We start from the raw sequence: 26995 nt of genomic DNA on the forward strand, positions 1-26995 counted from the left end.
TGGGCACCAAAAGCATCCGAACGATTAACCCATTGTCGACCAGTGGGTATTTAGATACATACACGAATATTTTGAAACTTCAAGAATTTTAGCTCAGTTAAGTTGAAAGATATGGTGGTTGTTTTTGCAAGTAAAGAGGAAAGATGGGATGGATCTACAAGAAGAATTTACAAACAGTATTATTTTACGCGATTTAGCTCAAGCTGTTATCCTACTTCAATAAAGAGGGGTTAAGTGGGCTGAGTTCGTTTTTTCATCGGTATGATTTTAAAATGAGACGGTATATTTTGGTATATTTCCGAGGGTCGGACCGTATATTTGATCGATAGGTCTGCGATAGCGATAAGTCATAAGAATGCTGTGTTTTTAATAACAAATGAAAGTTTTTTTTTGTTTTCGGTTGGAATAAACTAAGACTCTGCGATGGATGTGCAACCTGAGGTGCCTGAGGCACCGCTTCGCCCATTCAAATTATAAGTACCCTTTCAACGTTCCTCAAAATCAGCGTTTAATGTTTTTTCGTTCTACCGCAGCACGGCGCATCAGGTTGTGAGCCTCACGGGCATCAGTTTTGAGAGGCGCAATCTAATGGTAAGTACTAAACTTGCATTTATTTACAATATTTAATCAAATAATACGCTTATAGGGCATGGTGGAGCTGACCATAGTGCCGAACAGCGATAGCTTACGCCTTATTCGACTGAATGCCAAGCAGATGAGGATTTACAGTGTCGTCCTCAACGACGTGTGTCATGCCAAGTTCCATTACTTTGACCCCTTTATGAAAATTTGCGCAAGGGATCCCAAAACACGATCGCTCGAGCACTACCGCGAAGCACATTTGAACGCAGCCCAGCTTACCGATCCGGATATAAACAATGGCGAGCTGTTTATTGAAGTGCCACCTGATGGATTTTCCCTCATTCAAGAGGGACGTGGCCTGCGCATAAGCATTGAGTTCTCATTGGAGAACCCCAAGAGCGGCGTGCACTTTGTCATTCCACGTGCGGGCAAGGACGAGGAGAAGCTACTTAACTGCTCACACATGTTCACCAATTGCTATGAGAACTCCACTCGGTTGTGGTTTCCCTGCGTGGACAGCTTTGCCGATCCCTGCACTTGGAAACTGGAGTTCACGGTGGACAAGAATCTGACGGCTGTCTCGTGCGGAGAGCTGATAGAGGTCATAATGACGCCAGATTTGCGCAGGAAAACATTTCATTATACGGTGACAACGCCCGTGTGTGCTCCCAACATTGCCTTGGCTGTAGGCCCCTTCGAGATCTATGTCGATCCTCACATGCACGAGGTGACGCACTTCTGCCTGCCCGGAATGCTGCCCCTGCTGAAGAACACGGTGCGCTACTTGCACGAGGCGTTCGAGTTCTTCGAGGAGACCCTCTCCACTCGCTATCCCTTCTCCTGCTACAAACAGGTGTTTGTAGACGAGCTGGACACGGACATCAGTGCCTATGCGACGCTGAGCATAGCCTCAGTCAACCTTCTGCACTCCATAGCCATTATTGACCAGACGTACATCAGCCGCACATTCATGTCCCGCGCAGTGGCCGAACAGTTCTTCGGCTGCTTCATCACCTCCCACCATTGGTCGGACACCTGGCTGGCGAAGGGAATAGCCGAGTACCTCTGTGGCCTGTATTCCCGCAAATGCTTTGGCAACAACGAGTACCGCGAGTGGGTGCAAACGGAACTGGCCCGAGTGGTCAAGTATGAGGAAAAGTACGGAGGCATCATTCTTGACTGCAGCCAGCCGCCCGCCCCATTGCCCGTGTCGAGCACAAATCCCTCGGCAGCTGCCAGCAAGCAGCAGGAGATTGTTCACTACTTTCCTATCAAGAGTCTCCACACGGTGTCGCCCAAGTATGTGGAGGCTATGCGTCGCAAGGCTCATCTTGTCATTCGGATGCTGGAGCACCGCATTGGACAGCAGCTACTCATACAGGTGTTCAACAAGCAGCTGGCCTTGGCGACGAATGCTGCCTCGACCAAAATCGGGGCTGGTCTCTGGTCCCAGCTGCTCATCTCCACCAATATCTTCATCAAAGCCATCTTCACTGTCACTGGCAAGGACATGTCCGTCTTTATGGATCAGTCGGTGCGCACTGGCGGCCATGCCAAGTTCTCCCTGTCCTCGGTATTCAATCGCAAGCGAAACACCATCGAGCTGGAGATTCGTCAAGACTTTGTCAATCATCGCGGGGTCAGGAAGTACAACGGTCCGTTGCTGGTTCAACTGCAGGAGCTGGATGGAACCTTCAAGCACACGCTGCAGATCGAGAACACTCTAGTCAAGGCGGATATTACCTGTCACTCGAAGAGCAGGCGAAACAAGAAAAAGAAGATTCCCCTCTCCACGGGCGAAGAGGTGGACATGGATCTCTCTGCCATGGAGTAAGTCTCAGCTAGATTTCCATACAATATGTATGCCTTATGCTTTGTGTATTTAGCGATTCGCCTGTGCTTTGGATACGCCTTGATCCGGAAATGATTCTGCTGCGGGACCTGATTATCGAGCAACCCGACTTTCAGTGGCAATACCAGCTGCGCCATGAGCGCGATGTTACGGCTCAGTTCCAGGCCATCCAGGCGCTCCAGCAGTACCCGACAAACGCCACGCGACTTGCCCTCACCGACACCATTGAGAGCGATCGCTGCTTCTATAAGGTGCGGGTCCAGGCAGCGCACAGCCTTACCAAAGTTGCAAACCAGATGGTGGCCTCGTGGAGCGGTCCCCCCGCCATGCTGAATATATTCAGGAAGTTCTTTGGCTCCTTCAGTGCGCCGCACATTATCAAGCTGAACAACTTTTCCAATTTTCAATTGTACTTTCTGCAAAAGGCGATTCCTGTGGCTATGGCAGGTGAGTATTGAGTTCTTCTTTGATCCTTAACTGATTCGGTTCTCTGGCAGGCCTGCGCACCTCGCATGGCATTTGTCCGCCAGAAGTGATGCGCTTTCTCTTCGATCTCTTCAAGTACAACGAGAACTCGCGCAATCACTACACGGATGCGTACTACAGAGCTGCTCTGGTGGAGGCGTTGGGCGAAACGCTGACACCCGTGGTCTCAGTGTCAATGCACGGTACACAGATCACCACCGACAGCCTGTCCACTGATGCCAAGTAAGAATCAATGCCACTCTTTAAAGATTCCATATAATTTTTGTATTCTCTTTAGGCTGGTGCTGGATGAGATGACTCGATTGCTGAACATGGAGAAGAGTCTGCCGTCGTATAAGTATGTCGTGTCCGTCTCCTGTTTGAAGGTCATTCGAAAGCTGCAAAAGTTTGGACATCTCCCGTCGCTGCCTAACTTCTACCACAGATATGCGGCATACGGTGTCTTTCTTGATCTGCGAATCGCTGCCATGGAATGCCTGGTGGACTTTGTGAAAGTTGATGGACGCAGCGAGGATCTGGACCATTTGATCAACCTGTTAGAGACTGATCCCGACCCGGCTGCCCGGCATGCTTTGGCACAGCTGCTGATCGATAATCCACCCTTTACCCGTGAGATAAAAAAAAGCGCCTTGGACAACCCCAATCTGGTCGAACGCCTTTGGGAGAGAATAAACACCAAGGAGAATGGTAACACCAAACTGCGCTGCGATACCGTCGATCTATACTATGCGCTCTACGGCAGCAAGCGTCCCAACTGCCTTCAGGCCAGCGAGAATCAGAGCTTCTACAAAGACCTCCTCAAAGACGGTGCAAGCAGCGGACCTAGCTTTAAGAAGCACAGCGACTCCAAGCAATCCCAAGCGCTGACGGAGATCATTAAAACTGAGTCGCATGAACGGCATAAGCCCGCCATGGTCACCATCAAACGAACGGCCACAGAAGCGTTTGCGGTGGGCGATCAGATCATCAAGCTAGAGGTGGAGCATAGCGAGGTGGTGACAGTGGTAGACGATCCATCCCATACTCAGGCCTACGACAGTGAGACCAAAGTGAAAACCCTGCCAGCAGATGAGGGATCGGTTGACGGTCAAACGAGCAAGCGCATCAAGACGGAGATATACGCCGAGGATGAAAATTCGATGACGGTACTCGACATGGCCGAGTCGACACGATACGAGAGCAGCTACGACGAAGGCAAGTTCAAGCCTAGCGATGGCCTCGTCAAGAAAAAAAAGAAGAAGGACAAGAAGAAGCACAAGCATAAACACAAACACAAGCACAGCAAGGACAAGGAGCGAGAGCGCAAAGACAAGGAAAAAGATAAACGCGATCCACAAATTTCCCGCCTGCAGACCAAGGAGACGGCCACTCCGGACACGCTCAGTTCGGCGGACAGCAGCAACAGTAACAGCAATTCGGGATTCGGCCCAAACTAAGTGAGGGACCCCGATCCCAAAAATCAGAACCTTGAGTGTAAGAACAACTATTCTTGATCATGTTTGGAGTATCGAAAATAATATGTAATGTAATCGTCCTCGCGCTCTTTTGTTAGGTTTCCGTATTTTATTTTTTTTATAATTTAACATTGCGCAAGTGCTGAAACATTTTTACAATACTTATAAACTAGACAAGGACATTTTAACTAAAAAAAAAACAGGAAGCCGCTTGCCTCATTGAGCCTTCTGTGCTGTCTGCGGTCGCGCTTTCGCCTCTGGTGCGGCCGCCTTGGTCTCACTGCCCGCCACGGCCGTGTCCTGCTCATCTCTCGGACGTCGCTTCTGTAGGGCGTGGGCATGTGCATGCAGATGGGCTTGTTGTCCCTCGATGGGCTGCAAATAGGTGACGCTGCCGCCGCCAATGCCCGTTGCCGTCTGCTGCTGTAGATCGCTGGCCGTGGGCGAGGAGATGATCTTCACCGACGGCTCCGAGGGGGCGGCCAACGAGCGATGATGGTGATGCTGCTGTTGCTGCTGTTGGGTGGCCAACTGGCGCGTGGCCAGTCGCATGAGGTGGGCATAGTCCACTGGAGGGTGATTGCGATACTCGGGATGATCCTTGACGTATTGCTCGTATGGGACGGGCACTGGCACTGGCACCGCCTTCACCGGGTATCCGGCATCGACCAGCGCCTGGAACTCGGCCTGGGTGAGGGGCTTTCCGTTAGGGGGCGGCAGATTCAGTTGCTTCACTTCGTCCAGCGTCCGCAGCTTCTGGACCGGCGTGCCTGTGGGCGTAGCGCGGGATGGCGTCACGATTCCAGTGCCCTGCGAAACATAGATGCTGGACTGCGAAGGCGACGGCGAGGGATAGTCGGGCAGGGGAAGAGATGTGGGTGTCACTCCTAGGGTTCTCTGTGTGTGCTTTATCGGATCCGGCGGACTGGGATAGAAGCTGGACGAAGCCGACTGCGGTGGCGGTGGTCCCTGACTGCGATCGTAGTCGGCATAGAGCAGAGCCTTCGAGGGTGCGGCCAGTTTATAGTGCTTGGAGCGAAGGTAGGGCTTTGGGTGGGGGGATGGCTTGGGACCGGCAGTGGGTGCCGCCTCCTGGTAGTAGTATTGCGAGGGCTGTGGTTGGTTGGCGGTCTGCGTAGGGTACACCACGGGTCCTAGCCTCTTGGGCTCTGAAAGGGGAGCGGCCTGAGTGGGATAGATGGGCGTGGGCTGCTGGTAGTTGCTGAACTTGAAGAGTGACGGGACGAAGGGCTGGTTGTTAGCGTCCAACAGGGAGTTGGGGGTACTGGCCAGGTAGGCCTTGGGTTGGCGCAGTGCTGGATGCGAGGTGGGCGGCGGCGGATGCTGTAGAGGCAGCGGGTGGCGAGCCGATGGCTGCTGGTGGTTATAGGTCGGCTCATTACTGCTGTCGACATAGGCAAGGGCCGGTCCGGGCTTATTGGCAGCCAGCAGTTTCTCAATCTCACTTTCCAGCGAGGACTTGGCTAGCGGATGGTTGGGCAGGGTCTTGTAGCTGATCTGCGGTTGGTAGTAGGCAATCTGTGGGGGAAGACCGGAGATTAGTTGCTGCTGATGCGGTTGTCCCTGATGGTGGATGGGCTTGTGTAGATGACTGCGCTGGGCCTGCTGCTGTTGCTGCTGCTGGGCCACCTCCTCCTCCTCGAATTGCTGGGCCTGTGACAAGGGCAGATACTTGGGACCCCCTCGGGACTGGGATTGTGAATAGGCAGGCGACACAAGCTCCTGCTCGGCCACCAAACGATCGCGATAGCCGCCCAAGCCCAGAGACGGTTCCGCCTGCTGGAGCACCTTGTGGGTGGCCGCTGTGCTGTGGATGGACAATTGCTTGTGCTGCTGTTGTTGCGCCTGCTGCTGGGAATGCTGTTGCTGTTGCTGCTGTTGCTGCTGATGCTGCTGTTGCTGCTGATGCTGCTGCTGCTGCTGTTGTTGACGCAGTTGCTCGTGGTAGGCTCTCGCCTGCAACTCTTCCTCCAGCAGTTTCAGGAACTGCTCCTCGGGTATGACCTGATATGGCTGCTGGGATTGGTGCTGGTGTTGATGCTGTTGGGGATGACCCTGCTGATGCTGGGGAGCAGGCAATGGTAGTGGTAGCTGGTAGGGACCCACTCCGGGATAGGGACGAGGGCGTTGCTGCAGCTGCGGCTGCGGCTGAATGGAAACGGCATAGCGCTGCTCCGCCTCCTGCTCCTGTTCCTCTTCAGCGACCGGTGTGGACGACTTCTTCGGGTTGCTGGCCGCACCCTTGCCTTGACCTGAGGCCCCCAGGGCCTTGGGCTGGTGATGGCGCATAATATCTTGCAGGTAGACATAATGCTGCACCTACAGTGGCAAGAAGAGAGAGAGATCGAGAGACGTGTAATTATGGATTTCAACTGTGGGCTGCTGTGGGTGTGTGAACCACCAACTTTCAGCCAGCGGCGGCCAATGTCAGCAGCTGTTTAATGTGGAGCCCACTGCCACCAATAACAACAACAACAGAAACTGCGGTGGCAGCCACATGGCAGGTGCTTCGCAGTCACAGACGTTGTGAGAATGGCGTGGCATCTAAAAAATATGTTTATATAACACTTGTGGCAAGAGTTTGGCAACGCCAACAACAACCGCAGCACCATGGCTAAATGCTGCAACAATCTGTGACCAACATAGGACACCAATAATTACACTGTGCAAAAAAAGGTTGTCATACATATAACTTTATCTGTGCGAATCATAAACAACTTTTGGATTAAATTTTCCCCAATGAAAAAAACAAGGAGTTAAGCTTAAAACAGTTCGAATCTTTTGTAAACCTGCTGTACAGTGTTGCTAGCGTGTAATTCACATTATTGTGGCAAATAAAGCCGCACCGCCGGCAATTCAAGGCGCCACCACCACATTCAAGCCACAGAAAACTCAACTGGCGGAGCAGACCAAAAGTGGGGGTGATTATAACATTATGTCAACTTTCTTCCCACGACCACTCAAAGCTGCCGCGCCGCCATTGTTTCGCTGTCGCGAATGATGGAGCAGAAGAAACATAAGAAGAAGAAGAGGAAGAAGAAGAAGCCACAGCAGAAGCAAAAGAAGTAGACGGAAAGGTGGAAATGGTTGCGGGTGGGAAATGGAAAGGGAATGGAATGGAATTCGTTATTTAACGCGTAATACAAAAAAATACCATAATGTTGCAATTATGCATTTGTTACTGCGTTGCCTGTCGCCATGCCATGTCGTGACTTAGTTCTGCCGATTTCATTTATAATAATCATATTATTATTATTATTATATTTGCCAGGCCAGCGCATTTAATTTCTATACATTTTGTAATAGAAACATTGTCTTTGCCTAATTGTAATTGTCTTTGTCTATCGCAATTTGTTCCGAAAATAAACCTTTGGGCCACTGGGAGATATTGGTCAAGGTTTCTTGGCCTCGGCGAAAGGGAGAATTTGACAATTTATCTGGGGCTTGGGTCTTGGGGATTGTGACTGGGGGACTGGGGGACTGCGACAAGCTGTGGCTTGATGTTGAGATGTTTACATCCGGCATTTTGCAAAGAATCGTGTAACTGCAACCGATTCCCAGTCACGATGCCAGGTCGTCCGATCTCCGATGTCTGATGTCTGATGGCCGCGGGGCCAAGCAGCGACATGATGAAACGCCCCTCGATTTGCACAAAGCAAACAAACAAATGAACAGCGAAATCCCTCACAGCCAAAACCCCATCAATCAATCGATTGTGTTCCCCACTCACCTCTTGGCTCTGCTCCAGCAGTTGGGCGGCATGCGGCCGGGAGTTGGCCGCCGCAAAGTTCCGTAGCTGCGGCTCCTGGTGCCCCTCGTGCTGCTGATGCTGATGCGGGGCAATGGGTCGTATGATGAACTGATTCGGCTTCGTGCCGTAAATGGTCTCCTGCCCGTCCTCGGGATCGTCGGCTGCCGCTGGATCCGCACTGCGGTGATTGGGATAGAGGGGCGTCTCCTTGCTGCTCACCTGGCGCTTGTCCTTAGACGCCTCCGACTCCAGCGGCGTGGAGGCGGCGCTCTTGCTATCGCCGATGCTGCTGGTGCTGTCGCTCTTGGCGTTGGTTTCCAGTGCCTGGGCGCAGAGGAGGCCTGTGTGGGAGGAGACAGAGGATAGATAGGTGGAACAAGTGTGAATATCATGGGAATATTTAATATTATGGTTGATCTTTGACATTTACTGTGTGTTTAATGTGAATGAACGTGTTTTATTGGTGTGGTTATGGATGTCATTAATTCCAAGATTAGACAATAGTTAAAGATACGAGTGATAATTTAGGTATAGTAGAGCATTAAGCATGTTTCTTTCTATTTATGTGTATCTCACGACAAGATTTATAGCAATCCGTTTATTCTTTATTCTATATTTACATTTGTAGAATATTAATTTTGTAATTCTGCAAAGTTACAAGAACTTTCCATGGTTTGTCTTCAATCCTTATAAAAAAAACAGATAGTTTACTTATAACGGAGGTTCATTTAAAGAATCTAATTCATTTTTTTGTATAAACTTCAAAAATATTTCATTGCGTTGAAGAAATTGAGGGTCCTACACTGTCAAAAATATATTTCTTGAGCTTTCTTGTACAACTTTCTTCAGGCCGTATAATCATAAGTTTAAAAAAAATTGTATAATTTCGATACAATTTGTACTTTTTACAGTAATAAAAAACAAATAATGTATTACGATTTGATAAGAAGTTTTCATCATTAAAAAGAAACTCTAATCCCTGTAGCAGTATGTATGTATATATGTATGTACATGCCAACATTACTTATAGAATCCTTCAAGAATCTATTTCTATAATGCTCTAATTACAGGCAAGGGATATTTCGACTTCTACACCGATTCGTGGAAACGATCAATGGGGTACTCACCCAGCAAAAGTGTTAGGACCCATATTTGAATCCTCATGGTGTTGCAGCACTCCGACACAACTGCCACACCGCCAACAGCAACAAAAAAAAAACAACAACAACAAAAAATAACAGGCCCTAGGCAATGCCAAAGAGACTAGTAATTGAATATCTGTATCTGGATCTGTCCGTTGGTTACTTTCACAGTCACTGGGGATATTTTGTCAGTTGTTGTTTTTCGGTTGTTTCCTTGTCAGGCAGTCAGGGGGTTACGATGGCTGCATCTGCTGCATCTGCATTGAGCATTGCCGGCTGCAACAAAAAACAAAAATAGAAAAACACGACACAGAGACGGCGATTATTATTTTTTTAGTTATATAATTGAAGATTCGACACAATCCAACATTGGCACCGAAACATTGCGAAACCGAAAGCGAAACTGAATTTGAATTTGCATCTGAATTGGAGTCTTGCGAGTAGTCTCAATCCAAAACTCAATTGGCACTCGTATCCCGTAATCCTTGGATGCGTTTTGCAACAGATTTTCTTTGGCGCGAATTTAGTAACGCTCCAAAGATGACGGATGGATGGATCGATGCTTTACCGTGTCTTTCCTGCAAGGAGAGTGAATCGAGTCGAGTCGAGTCGAGTCGGATGGGATTTAATGGATCGCGCGCGCTGCACGTTCAGCAACGAATCTTTGCCGTTGTGCGGCCAACACTTGTATTTATAAAACCCGTGGCCGAGACTCGTCTTGGCCGAGAGCCGAACCGAGTACTGCGGCCGACCTTTGCGGCTCGTCGTGCCGGGCCAGGCCAGATCAGCAAGCCAACCAGCCAACCAGCCAGCCAGCCAGCCAGCCAACCATCCAGCACCAACACAAAGAGAAAGGTCTGTCTGCGGCCGCCACAACATCGTCTGCTGCTCCTCCACTTTGAATCGGAATCCGAAGCCGAGTCCAACTCCTATCCCAACTCCGACTGCGTCTGCGATTCCGTTTTCAGGGGGCCAATTGAACGTTGACGGCTCTGTCGGTGGCTAACCGCTAGTTAACCGCCCGCCTAATGGCAAGGCTCGGGCATTTGACTGCCGCCTGGAAGCGCCCCAAAATGCTAACGTGACACTAAATTGCCCGCCCACCCTCTCTGCCACAGAGTATGACTCTGCACACACTCGTACGCCCAGAAGACGACGGCTGCCGGCCATGGCTATTTGGGCTGGTCGAGGCTAAAGGGCACTTTTGTTTTGGCTTTGGTCTTTCCTTTATCTGTAGCTGTGGCTGTGGCTGTGGCTGTGGCTGTGGCTTTGGCTTCTAGTCGTATTGCCATTGCAAATTGGGCGCATTACTTTTAACAAGCGTTTTCGATTCGGATGCGAGTATCGATTTGCATTAGCATTGCATATTTAATATGCTTAAGCCCCAGCCCAGTCTTAGATCCAGCCCCTTCGAGCAAGTTCGCTGCTTAAGTCTTTCGTTTGACATTTGCAATTGCCGCACAGTGTGGCACAGTGTGCCAGAGACATGTGGAAAAGGGATCGATAGCGACCAACAAAAAGGGAAAAAGGAAACAAAATGTATTCCAGCACAAGCAGCAATCTACTTTCGCTCCCTTCTGAAGGAACATCCTCGAGTATGATGCCGTTTCTAGAGGTGGTCTGGAATTCTCTTTGTTTGTTGGCAGGACTCGTACCACTGTGGTGGCAGTGTCGGGTGAGGATTGAGAATTAACATTTCAGCGCATGCGTGGGCAGCTACACTTAACCCCTGGCAGAGAGCTGGCAGCATCAATTTCGATCTCCGGCTGACGGACGGAGTCAAGTCGGTGGCCAATTTGGGCAATTGCCGTGCGAGTTAATTGAGGAGCTTACCTAATGCTAATGCCAGGCCACATCCACATCCACATCCACGTCCATAGATTGGTCTCCTTTTGGGTTTGGGTTTGGGTTCGGTTTTGGTTTTGGTTTGGGTTCGGATCTGCGTTGGTGGTGTCAAAGTTAACACGGTAGCTGTGAAATTTGGCGCTGAGGAAATCCGTGGAAATTGGCGATGCTGATGCAAGCTCCCCGGCTGCCATTTCCTCATCCTTAGCAAATTGATTAGGACAGTTTGGCTGCAAACTAACCAAATAAATAAGTTTATAATTAAGTGGAAGATTTGCGGCTGCAGCTTTTGTTTTGTTTTGTCTTTTTTTTTGCGCAACATTGATCAGAGTTGGTGCAACAACAGCAGCAGCAGAAGCAGCAGCAGCAGCGGTGGCAGCAAGAGAGTTACTTATTATAAATTCTCCTGGTTGCCGCCGCTGCCACTGATGCTGCTTCTGTTGTTGTTATTTTGTTCACATTGTCATTTAGTTGTCTGCGTGCCGCTTGTGAAATTGTTGCATGGCATGGCAAGTCAACAACTTCAGCAGCAGCAGAAACAGCAGACGATGCCATCAGCAGCAGCAGCAGCAGCAGCAACAAATGCAGTGGCAACATCTTCTTTTCTTTTACTACTATTTATTATTGTATTAGTTTCTGTTTTTTTTTTTTGCTGTCTTCAGCTGCTTTTAATTTCAAGTGCTTGTTGCTGCTGCTGCTGCTGCTTTTTGTTGAAGTTGCAACCAGAAATGCAACAGTTTCCAGTTGACTCCACTTAAATCAATGCTGATCATGACGTGGATGCTGATGATGATGACGACGATGGTGATGCTCTCAAGCTCCACTGGCAGTTCAGTTCACATTTTGGCATTTGCATTCAGCAATTCTACATCCACATTCACATTCACATCCACATTCGCTGCTGCAATTTTTTCCCTCCGACAGTTTTATGCTCCAAATTTTATGTGTATCAATTTATCGACTCGGACAGAGTCAACCTTAACATTTAGTTTATGCTTTTGATATACTCGGGAACTTGCATTCGGACTCGCAGTTGACCGAAAACATTTGCTGAGGTCTTAATTGGCAACTCTGTGGATACATTTTGACGTTTTTTTACATGCCTCTACCTCATGTTGGTACCTCTGCCTCTGCCACTGCCACTGCCGCCGTTGTTAATGAAAAGTGGTTGGACAATGAAATTGCACAATCGAATCGTCTGTGGGGTGACCTGTGAAGATACCAAACCACACGCCACAGCAGAGCATTGCACAGCTACAAACAAAAAGAAAATGTATCGCCAGGTTGTAGTTAAAATTGCCATGGATAGCGCCATATGACAGGGTAAATGTTAATGCCAGTACTCAGTATAAATAATGTGTAATTTACCAGCGTCAGATGACAATTAAAATGCCATTCCGGTGAACTACACCACTCTTACGACTATGCGGTAGCTCTCAGCCATAAGCATTTCGGATACACATATCCCCAGTTGATCTTAACTGCAATGGGATAATCAATACTCTGTTGAAGCCAAAAATACACTGCAAAGGATCTTGGCTATTTTAACTGTGCCACAAAGCGGTACAGTATTTAAAGGATTTTTTTTGTTTGCACTCATACGTTTGACTGAGGTTTTTATGTAGCATGTACTTAATATAGTTGAGTGGACAAAAGTATAATATACCTCAAGTTGTATTCGTTATACGTTCTTTATATAGACATTCATATATAGTCTTATATAGTCTAAAGGACAAATTTATGGGACACCCATTAAGGTGGACACATACTAGCGATAACCCATGACTAAAAGCAATCTGCTTGCTGCCTAAAAAGTGCTCAGATGACAAGAGACATTCGCTACCATTAAACCAGGTTATGACTCCAAATTCTTTACCTTATGCCCAACATGGCTCATAAACATCTGCTTGCCGAGCGCAAATAAATGTCTTCAACTGAGATATCCTATCGTATCTGTCCGTCTAGACGGCAGACACAGATTTGTATCTATCAATTACGTTTCCAGACCTCCCCTCTAGACCAGACCAGACCAGACTAGACCGACTATAAACGTCAGAGTGAACAATTTATGAATCATAAAAAAAAAAAAAACTGTAGAGTAAATGGCGAAATGAAAATGAAAAGTGCATTCTAACTCATTTAAATACAATTAAACTGCTCCAAAATGGAAAACGCTTTTGGAACTACTCAAGCATAGGCCATACATATTTCGTGATCTGAACGAGCGACAATCCCTGTCCGTCTGGGGGTCCGTGTCCGGGTTGGGTCCCTCTCGGTTCCATTGAAGCGTGGCCCCCCCATGCAAACACCAAAATAATTTGCTAATGAGCTTGGCCAAAGTATAGCGTCCAGGACCACTCAACTGTAGAGGATTTCCATGAGATGGTAGATGGCAGAGGGGCTGGCTGAGATTACATGATCATGATGTCTGGGAGGGGGAATCTTTGGTTTGCCTGACTTTTGACTTGTATTGTTATATGATTTTCGGCCTTTTCCTGGTTTTTAATATTGGAGAGCAGTCTCAAGTGTTTCGTATAATCGCAGCAAATACCTGGGCAGCATTTAATGACCAGCTAAAGCACTTCATGTGGATTTTCACCACCCCAGCGAACGCTTGTGTGTTAATTTGGACCAGCTCTAAATCCATATATCGGCTATAATGTCTGCTATCTGCTGTCTGCGGAGTGGTGTCGGCGGGGCAATAACTTAATGCTTTCCATTCACGCCAAGCCAGATACGATAATGAGGCAGGGGGCCAGTCAATTGATGTGAGTATACGCGATCGTGTCTATGGTTATGATCATTTCTATGAGAGGCGGCATCTCTCTCCCGACTTGGCGACCTTGTGGGTATTTATGGACTCCTATATGTATACATATATCGAGTCAGTGAATACTCGATCCCATCGATTAGGCAATTGGAGGAGTCGTCAAATGTCAGAGATCAGAGGGTGAAGAAAAGCTTTCTTTGAAGTTTCGATTGTTACGCGCTGATCAGATGACTCGCTCATTGTTTTCCCCACCATTCCGATTGCACCATAAATCGCAGACTTTAATGAATGAAATCGGGAAAGCGTTGCAATCATCAAGGGCCCCCCTCTACCACCCTACAATGCTCACTCGTACCCAAATCTCTGGTCGCGAACAATGAGCACACACGGACAATGACAGACTTATGAATGAGTGTTGAAAAATATTCATAAAATAAGAAAAAGAAGGAGAAACAAGATTTTCACACTAGTACCAAATCGTCGGAGCTGTAGTCGCAGGCAGCGAGGCATGTAAACCCGTAGCTTTCGTCGTTGGCGGCTGACTTGGCTTGGCATTAGCCAAGTGGCTCTTGGCCCCCTGCCCCCTTCCGACTGACTCCACTGACACACCCGGATAACTTCATTTACATTTTGGGCGTGAGAAGAATATATATATGTATGTATACGGCAATACAGAAGATCTGCTTCATTGGCTCAGGCTCTGGCTCTGGCACACGGGTTGCCTTAATTAGATTATAACCTGCCGGCAGTTCCACATGCAGCGGTATCTGGTATCTGGCCCCAGAGATCTCCTCGTGGCTCATTTGAATTGCGTGCTAAAAATTGTTATCGCGCGGTTGCACAACACTACCGAAGCAAGGCGGAACTGGGTCCATCATCCATAAAGTGCATTTGCCTATTGTCCCAATTGGCCGCTTGGCCATGGCTACTGGCTTGGCCATAAGCAGCAGTAGCACAATTAACTTGTCTTGTAAATGCTTGCGGTTGCGGCCAAGAACTGTGTGAAATTTTCACACATTACATTTGATTATTAGCAGCCATTTGAATTCCACAACTTCGGTTTGATAAGTAGTTCGGTAGTATGTCGCGACATGTTGCATAGCGAGCCAATCGACAATCGACGTTAACAGTTATATTTTTTTCTACTTATAGTATTGCCAATTTCGCACAAAACACAAAGACAGCGACAAATCGCAGATTACTAATGCCCACAATCCACAATCAAATCATTACCAACATATATTTCTTTAATCTCGGCGCTTTTGTAAATGTATGCTAATTCCCGCGCCGGGTCTTTGAGTGCCAAGGCTCTTTACAAGAGAAAACAGACAGAAACAGAAACAGAAACAGAAATAATCCCTGGGCCAGGCAAAAGACAAATAAACATATATTTAACGATGTGAAAATGTTCACAACAAAGCATTTTGGCCAAAGACCAGCAATTAGCCACGCACCCGCACGGTTCTGCGATGGTTGGCCATGGGCAACATAAAATCCACTGGCATCCACTAGCATCCACTGACATTTCAATAGAACCGTCAAATGATTCCATTTAACACAATTTATGAGCTGCTTCTGATTCTTAGATTCCGCACACATAAGTATAACGAATGCGTCCAAGTGCTGGTGGCATTAACCAAATTGTGTGTCCGCTGATAACTGGATTCCGAGTCCCAGCGGCAAGCACACCACCTTGGCATTTAAAACCAAAGCAGTGGGCAAAAAAAGTGGCCAAGCAACAGGAAGATGGCAAAAAAAAAACACAAAATCAACCATTGCCGTTGAAAATTTCTTAATAGAAGCGCCGAAAAGCAAAAACGTAACTAAAAAGCTGCGGTCGGTCTCAGCATTGACTTGGAATCACAAATTAAATGTTAATAGTAATACCTAGGCAAAGGCTAAGGCAAAGGGGCAGAGGCAACAATGGATCGGAGCCTCGGCGCTTGAGGCAAAAACCGGATTTGTGGCAGACACAGACAGAACAATGTGCGCATAAATCTGGCGTCAAAACATGAATGCAATTTACCCGAACTGAATGAGCGATTGCCAGGGATTAGCTTCAGCTGGATAGAGGGGGCCTGATCTCACTTTAGCCAGTCCGGGATCTGGCAAAACCTGCTGCCGCTGTACCACTAACGTAATCGTAATCGTAATCAAATCAAAACTTGACATTGTCTGACTCTGAGCCCCACTTAAGAGTGTGGTAGGTAGAAAGGAAGCAGCTGGGATCATTGGGAAGACCAAGACCAAAGACCTCTCACACGAACACGCATATAAAATGACAGATTGCATAATAACCGAAGCCACTCGCGTACAGGGGGATCTCGTCTCGCGGTTTCAAAATCCACTTCCACACAATCCTACGGAGACATGCAGTGAAAGTTAATTTGGCAAAAATATGTAGAAAAATTATGAAATGAAATGTATTTTCCTTTCGTTTGCCACTGCATTGGCATTGTCTTTTGCCGCTGCCACACCGCCAAGTGGCAAGTAGCAAGTAGCAAGTAGCAAGCGGTTGGCGGTTACCGTTAGTGCGGCAAGCGGAAATGGTAACGAAAACGGCAAACGGCAGTGGGAGCAGACAGTGCAACGCTTGGGCCGCCCAATAGGTTAATAAATACATTTATACTCGTACATCCAATGGAATAAGGAAGAGGGCGAGCAGCATCACGCCAAGATCGACCACTCTCCGGACAAAGAGATAAGCGGTGGGTTATTCAATGTCAAGCCTCAGCTTAGCTTTTCGCTTACATTAAGAATGATTGGGGGAAACTAACACGGAATAGTTAAGCTACAGTAAACAGAAATGGGTCTCAATTACACTACAGTCCCTATATGCAACAAATCGTTAGGCGGCAAGGGCTCCCCAGGCAAGGTCTGCAGCCATCGCTTAATCACATTTAGCGTGCGCCATTTCACGTTTGTGGGGATATCTCTCAGCTGAGGCTGACAATTACATGTAACCACCTTGAAGGGGGCAGCAAATTGGCGACCGAAAGGCATTTCGCTGCCATTGTTCGGGCCAGGTGGCAGGCAGGCGCACTTGTCCGCGATGCTGCCAGTTTAGAAAGGCCCAGCGCGAAACGGTCGAGTGGCACAGCGAAAGGTACCCCAAAAGTACTCCACATGCATGCTCCAATCCAATCGTCGAATAAATACACACCAGATATGTACAACAAGTTGGTTGATTTAGGTCTAGACATTTATTACACAGGCCGGGCTCGATTATATGACGATAAGAGCTCTTTCTTGCTGCTGTGCTGTATGTAATTTTCGTGAGCTAAAGTTTAGTTATATTTTAAATATGTTTTTTGTTGCAACCAAATCACTGGATTTTGGTTGTTGTTGTTTTTGTTGGTACATTCATATTTTGTGTTACTATTGTTATTTTTGTTGGTGCTTGCTTCCAGCTTACTTGGAATCGGCTGCCGCATTGCTAGACTTGGTGGCAGCTTTGATGGCCGCCGCCGATGTGCGTTTCACATTGACCAAGACATTGCGCTTGGTTGAAGCCGGGCCTGGTTTGCCGACTTTGGCCGCAGCTGCCTTGGGCGGTGCTTTCTTGACCGGCTGTTTGACAGCAGGTGTCTTGGATGGTGTGGATGTAGCAGAGCCTGCTGCTGCGCCGGCAGTGGCAGCGGTGGTCTTTTTCTCTGCAGACTTGACGACTGCTGGAGCATTTTCTTTCGGAGCGGCGGCCTTCTTCTCCTCCTCCTCATCATCGCCATTTGCTTCCTCTTTGGCATCTTTAAGCTTGTTTTTTTCGCTGCAATTAGACAAGTTTTATATAATCTAGCAATTTAATTTAAAGACAACGGGAAAACATACCTTTCAATGTCAATGTTGAGGACAGATTCGTCCTCATCTTCCTCCTCCTCGTGGCTCATCGGATCCACTTCGGCGAGCAGGTCACCCAAGTCCTTATCGACCTCTTCCCATAGATTCTCATCTTGGGGTTCATCGCCAATTTCAGCATCTCCATAGTCTTCGTCATCCTCCTCATCGATTTTGGCGTCAGCATCCATTTCTTCATCGACATCTGCCTCGTCATCGCCAGCCTTTTTGTCATCCTCGTTCTCATCATCCTTACGGTTCTTCTTTTCGGTTTCCTCCTTTTGACGCAAGAACGCCTTGACGTGGGAATGCTGCAGACAATGCTTTTTGGTGTAATCCTCCAAAGAAACATCGTCCGTCTTATTGGAGTAATGATTGCAGAGGCCGCAATAGAAAGCCTCAATGGCCTTGATGGAGTCCGAGCCAATCATGCCACGCTTGCGCGTCTCCTCGTCAGTACTCTTCTGAGCGGTTTCAGCCTCCATTACCATAGCATCCACATCGGCATCCATCACGTCGACATCGGTCTCACCAACAGAGTCCACCGTAAGGAATTTATTTAAATCTATCTCACGCTCATCGACACTATCGTCCGAGCCGGACTCATCGTTTCTGGCCTTGTTCTGCAAACAAAATTAGAAGATTGATCAGTATTTATGCTTGAAAGGGTTTTGGGACTATAAACTTACGCGGATATGCTCCAGGGAGCAACGATGATTCTCATAGAGCATGGCGTTCTTGAATGCCAAGTGGCAGGAGCCGCAGTAGGGCATGAGGAACTTCTTGATGGTCTTGTGGTGCTCGGAGGCCTGATGCAGATTCTTTTGCTGGCGGTAGGCCAGGCGACAGAGGCGGCAATAGCGCGACTCATGCTCCTCCTTGCTGTTCTCCTCGATCTCGCGCTGAGTGGTGCGCTGACGGGCGCGCATACGCTGTAGATCGGCGCGCTGGTTGAGGGCCACCTGGCGCATCGCGTTCTTGTGAGTGCGCGAGTTCAAGTGGTAGTTGTACTCCTGTGGTTGAATATATAGGGAATACGTCAAGAAATGCTGGCAGCTGATCCACATTAGAATTTTTGGTGGAGACACCCACCTTGAAGGTCACACACTTGCAATTGCAGTGAACGCAAGTGAGCTTAATGAAACTGCGCTTGCGGTTGTTGTGGTCATCGTCGCGATGGCGCGAGCTGCGATGGTCCTTGCTGTTCTCATCGTCACTGTCGTCCTTGTCTTTGCGTGAGCGCTCCTTCTTGCTGGGCGTCTTCTTTGACTTGGAGTCCTTGGTGTCCTTGGTGGCGTCGCCATCTTTATCCTTTTTCTTACCTGTCTTATCGGCTGTGCTGGATTTGGCCTTGTCTTCAGACTTGTCACCATCGGCACTCTCATCTTCAGCCTTTACCTTGTCGTCGTCATCTGAGGCTTTGGCATTCTTGCTATCAGACTCATTCAAGGACTTCTCCTGATCATCATCGTCGCCGCCTTCGGCGTCACTCTTGTCCTCGTTTGCCGACTTGCTGTTGCGCTTTTTGCCAGGTGACTTCTTATTCTTTTCGCCCTTCTTCTCACCATCGACGGCATCCTTCTCATCATCATCATCGTCTTCGTCGACGTCTTCGTCATCGTCATTGTCTTTGCCTTTCTTCTTCTTGCTATTCTCAGCATCATCGTCGTCCTTGTCCTCATTGTCACTGGAATTATCGCTGCTATTCCCTCCCAGGCGTTGGCGGCGCAACGAGCTACATTGATTTGGGTGGAATGAATTCGAATTTGAAGTCATGTGCAGGTGGGAGGGAGGCGCAAATGCAAATTTTTGTGTTTAGTACAGAATAAGCTGGGAATAAGCTAACAAATTACTATTCTTGTCATAGTGTCTGGTGTTGGTTGGTTGGTTGAATTGGTTGGTTGGTTGGTTGGTTGGTTGGTTGGTTGGTCATTATTTTTGCATAGTACATTTCAATTTCAATTTCTACTAATCACACACAAACAATAATAATGTATACTTGTCTACGAAGAATGCGGGTGGCCCTCTTATCTCAATTGATCTCAATCTCAATCCAGCCAATAGCATCGCGTTATATTCAAATAGTTCTTTGGCTTTGGCATATTATTATCTTGGTCAATGGTCAATGATGCAAATTGGTACACACACAATTGATAAATTGAAGCTCCGTTTCCGGATAAACTTTATCGTATATAACTCGGTTTTTGTTTTCTATTTGTCTTTTGTCTATTTACCTTTTCAGCTGTTGAATCTTAAGCAGGCGAGCCCGATCTTTCTGCTGTGCATAGAGCAACTGGCGGCGCATGGTGCGCAGATCATTGGACTCGTTGACGTTGCGGGTACGCACAACGCGCATGGCTCCAACCCGCATATTTCCACGTGTCATGCCGCCTCCACGCATGGACATTGAGCCGCGTGGGCGCGATATATAATTGGTGCCGGCCACACTACGCATCATACGCTTTGGCGGTCCCATTGACGACTCGCGCTGATTCCGGCTACCAGAGTTCGAGTCATCGCGCGGGCGATACGAGCTCGAGCTAGCGCTTCCGCCGGTGTTGCTGCGCTGATGGTAGTTGGACGATGAGGAGCCAACGTTCTGCGATGATGACGATGGGCGATCGCTGCGATCGTTTGACGAGGACGTGCGACGATAATCCTATTGACGATTGACGAGTAGGAAGGAGTGTAGGAGCATATTTTGTTTGTTTTGTTTTTTTTTTTTTTGATGTGATATCGAATATAGGTAGATATTTATATAAACATTTATATACTTGTTGGATGATAAAGAACTGCTATTGTTATAGAAACTGTATTACTCTCTGATCTTATCTGATTTGTGGGTGGTTATCGCAACGATTATGCTGTTATATATCCTGCAGCGTGTAGGTGTGTGGTAGCATGATGAAGAAACCTTACACTCTTAGCTATTTTTTAGATTTGGATCGATACACAGACGCATATGCGTATATAGATAGATTATCTGTTGGCGGATTGATTATATTATTGATTATTTGGTATGGGGAGAGAATTAACTGCACTGCTGATGGTACGGTACAAGGCACAAGATAAAAGATTACAGATCAAAATCGCTTCAATCACATTTCTATACAGAAGTTTTTGCTTTCAGATCGACAGTTTAGTGAGTGACTGAGTGGTAGGCAATATTTATCTGCAGCCTTTTGGCTGCACTCTCAAATCGATCGGTCGCTGGCCAAATATTTGCCTATTTGCCATGCGTTGCCTCGACGCTGCTGACTCTATGGACAACACAGATATATTGTAATATATATTTGATATATATATATATATATAGTAAATAGAGCACTCGCTCTCGCGCTCCCAAAGTGCTTTTTCTGGCTACTTTGAGTTCCGTGCTGCTCGCTGTTTGGGATATGTTTTGCTTTAACGCTCGCTCAATAGAATCCCGCGTTTAAACTCCACAAACAGTGCTATAAATATTGGAAGAGTCATTAACATTACAGAGAACATGGCGGCGTACAACTTAATGCATAATGATAACCTCAGAAATTACGTGCGCTTAGCGTTTTGGAAATGTCAATATTTAACTTACGTCTATGCGCGGACGCTTGCTGCGATCATCGGTGCGATCGCGTGATGAATCCTAGACACAATAAAAATAGAATGCAGAAAATAAATAGAATTTTCATATGGAAATATGCTCGATAGCACTTCTGTTTCGTAACATACATTGTAGTTGCGCTTGTGGCTGGAGCTGGACTCGTAGCGCCCGCTGCTGCTCGAATTATGGTGGGTGAACTTGTCGCGACTGCGGTTTTCATAGTTGCTATTGTTGCCGCCACCGCCTCCTCCTCCTCCACCGCTGTAGCGGTTGTTGTTGTTGTTGTAGTTGTTCTCGTAGCGTCCCCCGTTGGGGCGGTAGTTTCCCTGGGTACGTGTGTTCACGTAATTGCTCGAGTTGCGATTATTGTAATAGCCACCGCGTGTGTTACCACTTCCACGTGGAATGAATCCGCCGCGTCCACGCATTTTTCTCTGCAAATATAAACCAACAAAAATTGAAGTCACTTTTTCCGGTTACGAACGTATGTATGTATGCACACATGCGTATGTAGAATTTGCCCAGCGCAGCACCCCATTCAGCAGTGCGCCGGCGGCGTCGCTTATGTGTGTGAACAAAAATCGATATTGCCGGTGCACTTTTTCTTGCGAAAATATTCAATTGATTTTGCGGGTCCTTACCTTTTCTTTGATATTTTTCACAAGAGAAAATTGACTATTTATTAGCTTACAACTTTTTCCCCACTGAAATTACACGTTTCCTTTGATTTATCTCAAAATTTTCTCAGACTAACAGACTGACTGACTGGAAAATGGCGAAAATAGTGTGACCCAGTAGATGGATGAAAAAACGAACATAACCCACTTAGCCCCCTCTGTTTAAACTGGTGAACAACTTGAGCTGACGGGCGGGATATGGCACTGCATGTAATTTCTTCTTGCAGATCCATCCTATCCTTTCTCTTTACTAACCAAAAAACACGATACCGTTCACCTGAACTGCGGAAAAATTCTTCAAAATTTATAATTTTCGTGGAGTGTATTTTGATACCCACTGGTCGACAATGGGTTAATGTAACCTTTGCACTGACGGAAATCTGTCTGTTACTAGCTAGCTAGGACCCTGAGCCCTGAACACATGACTTTATCCGATTGAATCAATTTCCCTACAAGACTGGCCAATTTTAACGAATTTTACTGGTTTGCTTATAAAACAGTTTTAAACAAAAAAGGGCAAGAAAAAATTGATTTTTTTACATGGTAACTACACGATAACTACATATTTGACGCAAAGGAATTACATATTTATGGAGTATGAACATTTTGATACCCTATTTCTTTTAAATTAATGTTTAAGGCTTTTTCCAATCTTATTTGAAACCTAAATAATAATGCATTTTTCTCAGATAGACATATTTAAGTTTCATTCATGCATTTAACTAGATTTCTTTATATATCTCGATCCCGATACATACTCTCGCTATCAGTAAGAAATACATTGGAAAATTTCTCTGAGATAGCTTTGAAAATTTAGAATTCATTGTTGGTTTTGCGGGTAGGGGGCTTGCATTTAGCTAATGCCCTTTTCAACAAATAACCTATTCTATTAAAATTTAAAAATATTTTATCTCTTTTCATTTTCCGCTACATCTGTCTCTATCTCTCTCACGCTTCTCACACCAACTTTAGCTGTGTTACTCTCTCGCTTCCCTCTACCATGGGAGGCGGTGCGCACTGCACGATTAAGAGCGAGAAAGAGAAAAAGAAAGATTGAAAACTAATATATCCCTAAACTCTTCGAGTACCGGGGAACAAAAATGAATTTAGTGGACATTTTTGTTGATCTTTTTCGTTTAAACCTTATTTTATAAATTTTGCAGAAAATGTATTAACTAATAGAATAATAGTATACAATTATTCTAAACCGCATATAAAAATCAATGAACACCATTTCAGATCATAAACAAAGAGGTTTTTTAATGGTGGGTTAAGGTGAACTTATTCAGGTCGACATTCCTTTTTATTCATTTAAAATAAATAGTCCGCAATAATTTTTCTAAGATTATTTGTAGAATTTAATACGATCAAACGTCCAGTTCACACACATGCATTTAGTTTACTCAAAGTAAAAGTAATAAAAGTTATAGTAAATTGCAGTATGGCTAAATTAAGTTATACAAATGTACACACACAGAGATACCATGCCAGGATAGTTCGTCTTGCAGTATGATAGCATCAAATTACTCTTTGGAATGCGCTGCAGCAAAAATTGGCAAGTTGACTTCAACGTAGCATTCTGTGCTTAAACTATGCCCGTTGGACGCACATTTGTGGGAGGCTGGGCGGTACTGGGCTTGGTCATTATGTCCATGGCATTCTTGAAGAGCTGCGTCTTGACAAAGTCTGTGGCGGCGCTGTTCAGATCCTTCCCAGCACCGTAGTTGCACTTGATGTAGCCATACAGGTTTGCAGCATTTAGGGCTATGGCAATCATGACCAGTAACAACCATTTGAATTTCAGTCCAAACAGGGCCATCAAAAAGAACAGGCCCCAGAAAACCGGGCAGAGTATCAATCCTAGCCAGAAAATGCGCTGCTCGTGCTTGTTGATGCGGCTCTGGTAAGATTCAGACTGCGTTTCATTAGCAAGTGGTCCGAATTTCACGGCTGCGTGACTCACATTTTTTGACTCGAACACCCAGTGGGACACTCCATCGTCATCAACGTAATTCCACCAGCGCAGCCCAACGAGAAGTCTTCCGGAGATATTCTTCACCGTCCAGAAGTCGGCGGAGAGAAACAGCACAACAAAGACGAAGCTAGTAATGAAGGAGTCACTGAACCATCCACAGAACATGTAGATCACGATGGCTGCACCCCGGAAGAACAGGTGAAAGAAGGTGACGTATGGGTGCCTAGGGGCCCAGACAGTTTAGGACATTTCAGATATACAGTGTTGCGGCAGTTATGCTTACGTGTATTTTTCCCCCGCGCGACTGGGATCGCGCATTTCATCCTCTTCGCCGAAGGGTATCGTGTCATCATCGAGAAGTGGCACCTGCGAACACGTTAATAAATTAGTTCTACTCTTTAAAAAGACACTTTTAAGTGTTATAGGCAGAATCTCAGTTTGTCTGACGTTGTCGTTGGCAGACCTGAAAGCTTCGTGTTAGGGGTTAGTGCGGCATACATACATTTCTTACCGTAGCGGATGCCATGATTATGTTAAGGATTGACTAAATTGAATTCAATTGTATCAAAGCGTGGTAAGTTAATAAGTTATACGAGTTTTAATGCATTTTCTTTGCTTTTTGTTGTTGCTTTTGTGCCTGCGTATCAGATTATCAGATCGGATTTATCGATAAAATATACCTCAGAAATATACCGAAATATACCGTCTCATTTTAAAAATATATCGTAAATATACTGACGAATTCAAGTTCTATTGTACATATTCCTCTTTTTTGATATTCCGTCGAATATTACTAGCTAGATAGATCTCTCAGACCTGCCCACATAATTTTATCCAATTGTTGAATCAATTTTTTACTTGACTGGCTTAATTTAAATACTTGATTATAAAAAAAAAAAGTTTAAGCAAAAACAGTCAGTTTTAAAAATTGTTGGACTTTTTTATATAAGCCCCATGGAAGCGCCAGTGTAAAAAACCTCCGTTAATCCATTTTTCGATGGTACTATTTTTTCTCGACATTTTTAAAAAAATATAGTTTTTGATGATCACGAATTAGTATTCTGTATTATTAGATCTGCTAGTATATGGTGATTAGTAGTGTGAGGTTACGTATAAAGGCGTATTTCCCGCGCAATCCCCCACACCAATCAATTACCCATGGGCAGGTTTGTGAACTTTGTCCTGATTATTCTTTAAAGAGACTCGTTTTACAAAATAATCAATGAGAGTCGACTATTCGAAAAGCGCATAGCAAATGTGTATGACTCGGCTTGTTGTACTCTGTGGGTGCGTTGCAAAACAAGAATAAGTGGAACGAACAGTGAATAAAACCGCAATGGGAGCAAAGCATCGTCAGAATAGGCCGACAAAAGTCAGCCACAGCTCGAAAAATCAATCAGTATCTTGTCGATCGTCTTGGTAGCTTGTTAAATCCTGTTTAAGCCATGCGTCAGAGCCGAGAAACCGTCCGAATTTTAGTTGTTGGAGCAGGAGCCTCTGGTATAGCTTCTGCCACTCGTCTCCTGGAGAAGGGCTTCAATAACGTGCAGATCCTGGAGGCTGAGAGCCGGATTGGCGGTCGCATACACACCATTCAATTTTCTGAAAATGTTGTCGACCTGGGAGCCCAGTGGTGCCATGGAGAGAAGGGGAATGCCGTTCACGAGCTGGTCAAGGATCTCTATCTCCTCGAGCGGACTGGAGACTTATATAGTACGGTGCGGTGCGTACGATCCAACAAAGAGGAAGTACCTCAGGAGCTGGCTATCACCTTAAGAGGAATCGCTTCGAGCTCAGTACCAGACGGATCCAATCCGTACAAGGGGTCTGTGGGAGATTATCTGACACAAAGATATTGGAAGGAGATTGACACGCAGCTGCCATCGGTCGACCGCGTCCTGGCCAACGAGATGCTGGAAAGCTTCAAGAGATCCGAAAGTTCTTTCGAGGGCTCTGACAACTTGCTTGAAGTTTCGGGACGCGGACATTTGGAATTCGCCGAGTCTGAAGGCGATCAGCTGCTGAATTGGCGCGATCAGGGCTTCGAGAGATTCCTTCGACTTCTGATGAGCGCCAGTGATCAGCCCGATGACCTTGGAGTGCTCAAGGGACGTGTACATTTCCAGAAGAAGGTTACTGAGATCAACTGCGATTGTCCTTGCAATTTGAATGTTCGGTGCTCGGATGGAGAAACCTTCAACGCAGACCATGTCATTTGCACCGTCTCCCTGGGAGTACTGCAAGAGCAGCATGAGACGTTGTTTGTGCCTGCCCTGCCGGCAGCCAAGGTTAATGCGATTAAAAGCCTAAAACTGGGCACAGTGGACAAATTCTATATGGAGTTTGCGGCACCGCCGTTTCCAACTGATTGTGCGGGATTCTACTGTCTGTGGATGGAGCAGGATCTGCAGGACCTACGCAGTTCGGAGCTCTTTTGGCTGGAGAGCATCAGCGGCTGTCATCGGGTCACCTATCAGCCTCGCCTGCTGGAGGCTTGGATTGCGGGTGAGCACGCCCGCCACATGGAGACTCTCAAGGAGGAAAAGGTGCTGGAGGGTCTGAGCTGGCTTTTCCGAAAATTTCTCAGCTTTGATGTGCCCCAACCTAACCGATTTGTGCGCACCCAATGGCATTCCAATCCCAACTTCCGTGGCAGTTATAGCTTTCGTACCACACTAGCCGATGAGCTGAATACTGGTCCCTGGGATCTGCAGACTCCTGTGATGAGTGACAATGGTCACCCAATATTGCTGTTTGCGGGCGAGGCCTCGAGCAAAACTCACTATTCCACAGTACATGGTGCCGTTGAAGCTGGTTGGCGGGAGGCGGAAAGATTAAATGATTTTTACCAAGATATTTCTTAAGTTCAATAAAATTATTTAACAGCGTGAAAGTCTTTTAAATACTCCATTAACGTACATTACATATTTGTTACAGTTTGTGCATTTGGTTGCCCAAAGATGGACGATAGCCGAGGTTGTCGAATGACAACGAAGTGTTCAAGAGATTCTTCTAATACATGT

General features: G+C 46.5%; 5 protein-coding genes across 8 annotated transcripts; 2 read left to right on the forward strand and 3 right to left on the reverse strand.

Moving 5' to 3' along the window:
- The first annotated feature begins 320 nt into the window (after positions 1–320).
- Positions 321–4535, forward strand: LOC108152435 (transcription initiation factor TFIID subunit 2). Its single transcript, XM_017281767.2, has 6 exons — positions 321–473; positions 537–591; positions 647–2412; positions 2469–2881; positions 2932–3142; positions 3198–4535. Exons 1-6 carry the CDS (start codon positions 424–426, stop codon positions 4354–4356), a joined length of 3654 nt encoding a protein of 1217 aa, XP_017137256.1. The 5' UTR covers positions 321–423; the 3' UTR covers positions 4357–4535.
- A 31-nt stretch (positions 4536–4566) lies between these two features.
- On the reverse strand, positions 4567–10368 carry LOC108152437 (ataxin-2 homolog). The gene is made up of 4 exons (XM_017281769.2): positions 9857–10368; positions 9274–9564; positions 8126–8487; positions 4567–6714 (listed from the first exon to the last, which is right to left on the reverse strand). The coding sequence occupies exons 2-4, from the start codon at positions 9308–9310 to the stop codon at positions 4591–4593; spliced, it is 2523 nt and encodes an 840-aa protein (XP_017137258.1). The 5' UTR covers positions 9311–9564; positions 9857–10368; the 3' UTR covers positions 4567–4590.
- A 6719-nt stretch (positions 10369–17087) lies between these two features.
- On the reverse strand, positions 17088–22107 carry LOC108152593 (glutamic acid-rich protein). Its single transcript, XM_017282049.2, has 8 exons — positions 21962–22107; positions 21449–21754; positions 21312–21362; positions 19972–20396; positions 18830–19472; positions 18427–18750; positions 17732–18360; positions 17088–17669 (listed from the first exon to the last, which is right to left on the reverse strand). Exons 2-8 carry the CDS (start codon positions 21746–21748, stop codon positions 17315–17317), a joined length of 2727 nt encoding a protein of 908 aa, XP_017137538.1. The 5' UTR covers positions 21749–21754; positions 21962–22107; the 3' UTR covers positions 17088–17314.
- A 1224-nt stretch (positions 22108–23331) lies between these two features.
- On the reverse strand, positions 23332–24631 carry LOC108153390 (uncharacterized Golgi apparatus membrane protein-like protein CG5021). 4 transcript variants are annotated; one of them, XM_017283366.2, is made up of 4 exons: positions 24484–24631; positions 24256–24338; positions 23961–24195; positions 23332–23912 (listed from the first exon to the last, which is right to left on the reverse strand). In XM_017283366.2, the coding sequence occupies exons 1-4, from the start codon at positions 24496–24498 to the stop codon at positions 23583–23585; spliced, it is 663 nt and encodes a 220-aa protein (XP_017138855.1). In that variant the 5' UTR covers positions 24499–24631; the 3' UTR covers positions 23332–23582. The 4 variants fall into 4 exon arrangements, with proteins under 4 accessions (XP_017138855.1, XP_017138856.1, XP_017138854.1 ...); XM_017283367.2 differs by having other exon boundaries at positions 23332–23897; positions 24475–24631; XM_017283365.2 differs by having other exon boundaries at positions 24475–24631.
- Positions 24632–24870: 239 nt separating this feature from the next.
- On the forward strand, positions 24871–26865 carry LOC108151915 (spermine oxidase). Its single transcript, XM_017280828.2, has one exon. It carries the CDS (start codon positions 25418–25420, stop codon positions 26834–26836), a length of 1419 nt encoding a protein of 472 aa, XP_017136317.1. The 5' UTR covers positions 24871–25417; the 3' UTR covers positions 26837–26865.
- The last annotated feature ends 130 nt before the right edge of the window (positions 26866–26995 follow it).

This window comes from Drosophila miranda, chromosome XR (assembly GCF_003369915.1).
Source record: "Drosophila miranda strain MSH22 chromosome XR, D.miranda_PacBio2.1, whole genome shotgun sequence".
Lineage (NCBI taxonomy): Eukaryota > Metazoa > Arthropoda > Insecta > Diptera > Drosophilidae > Drosophila > Drosophila miranda.

Coding starts and splice junctions, on each gene's coding strand:
- LOC108152435 (XM_017281767.2), top strand. CDS start 424: ATGGATGTGCAACCTGAGGTGCCTGAGGCACCGCTTCGCCCATTCAAA. Junction 2,882..2,931: donor GATTCCTGTGGCTATGGCAG/GTGAGTATTGAG, acceptor GTTCTCTGGCAG/GCCTGCGCACCTCGCATGGC. Junction 3,143..3,197: donor AGCCTGTCCACTGATGCCAA/GTAAGAATCAAT, acceptor TATTCTCTTTAG/GCTGGTGCTGGATGAGATGA.
- LOC108152437 (XM_017281769.2), bottom strand. CDS start 9,310: ATGAGGATTCAAATATGGGTCCTAACACTTTTGCTGG. Junction 8,488..9,273: donor GGTCCTAACACTTTTGCTGG/GTGAGTACCCCA, acceptor CCTCCCACACAG/GCCTCCTCTGCGCCCAGGCA. Junction 6,715..8,125: donor TGCTGGAGCAGAGCCAAGAG/GTGAGTGGGGAA, acceptor TTGCCACTGTAG/GTGCAGCATTATGTCTACCT.
- LOC108152593 (XM_017282049.2), bottom strand. CDS start 21,748: ATGCGTGGACGCGGCGGATTCATTCCACGTGGAAGTGGTAACACACGC. Junction 20,397..21,311: donor GCAAGCGTCCGCGCATAGAC/GTAAGTTAAATA, acceptor AATCGTCAATAG/GATTATCGTCGCACGTCCTC. Junction 17,670..17,731: donor CTCAACATTGACATTGAAAG/GTATGTTTTCCC, acceptor GTCTAATTGCAG/CGAAAAAAACAAGCTTAAAG.
- LOC108153390 (XM_017283365.2), bottom strand. CDS start 24,498: ATGGCATCCGCTACGGTAAGAAAT. Junction 24,339..24,474: donor CATCCGCTACGGTAAGAAAT/GTATGTATGCCG, acceptor ACGTGTTCGCAG/GTGCCACTTCTCGATGATGA. Junction 24,196..24,255: donor CGCGCGGGGGAAAAATACAC/GTAAGCATAACT, acceptor CTGGGCCCCTAG/GCACCCATACGTCACCTTCT.
- LOC108151915 (XM_017280828.2), top strand. CDS start 25,418: ATGCGTCAGAGCCGAGAAACCGTCCGAATTTTAGTTGTTGGAGCAGGA.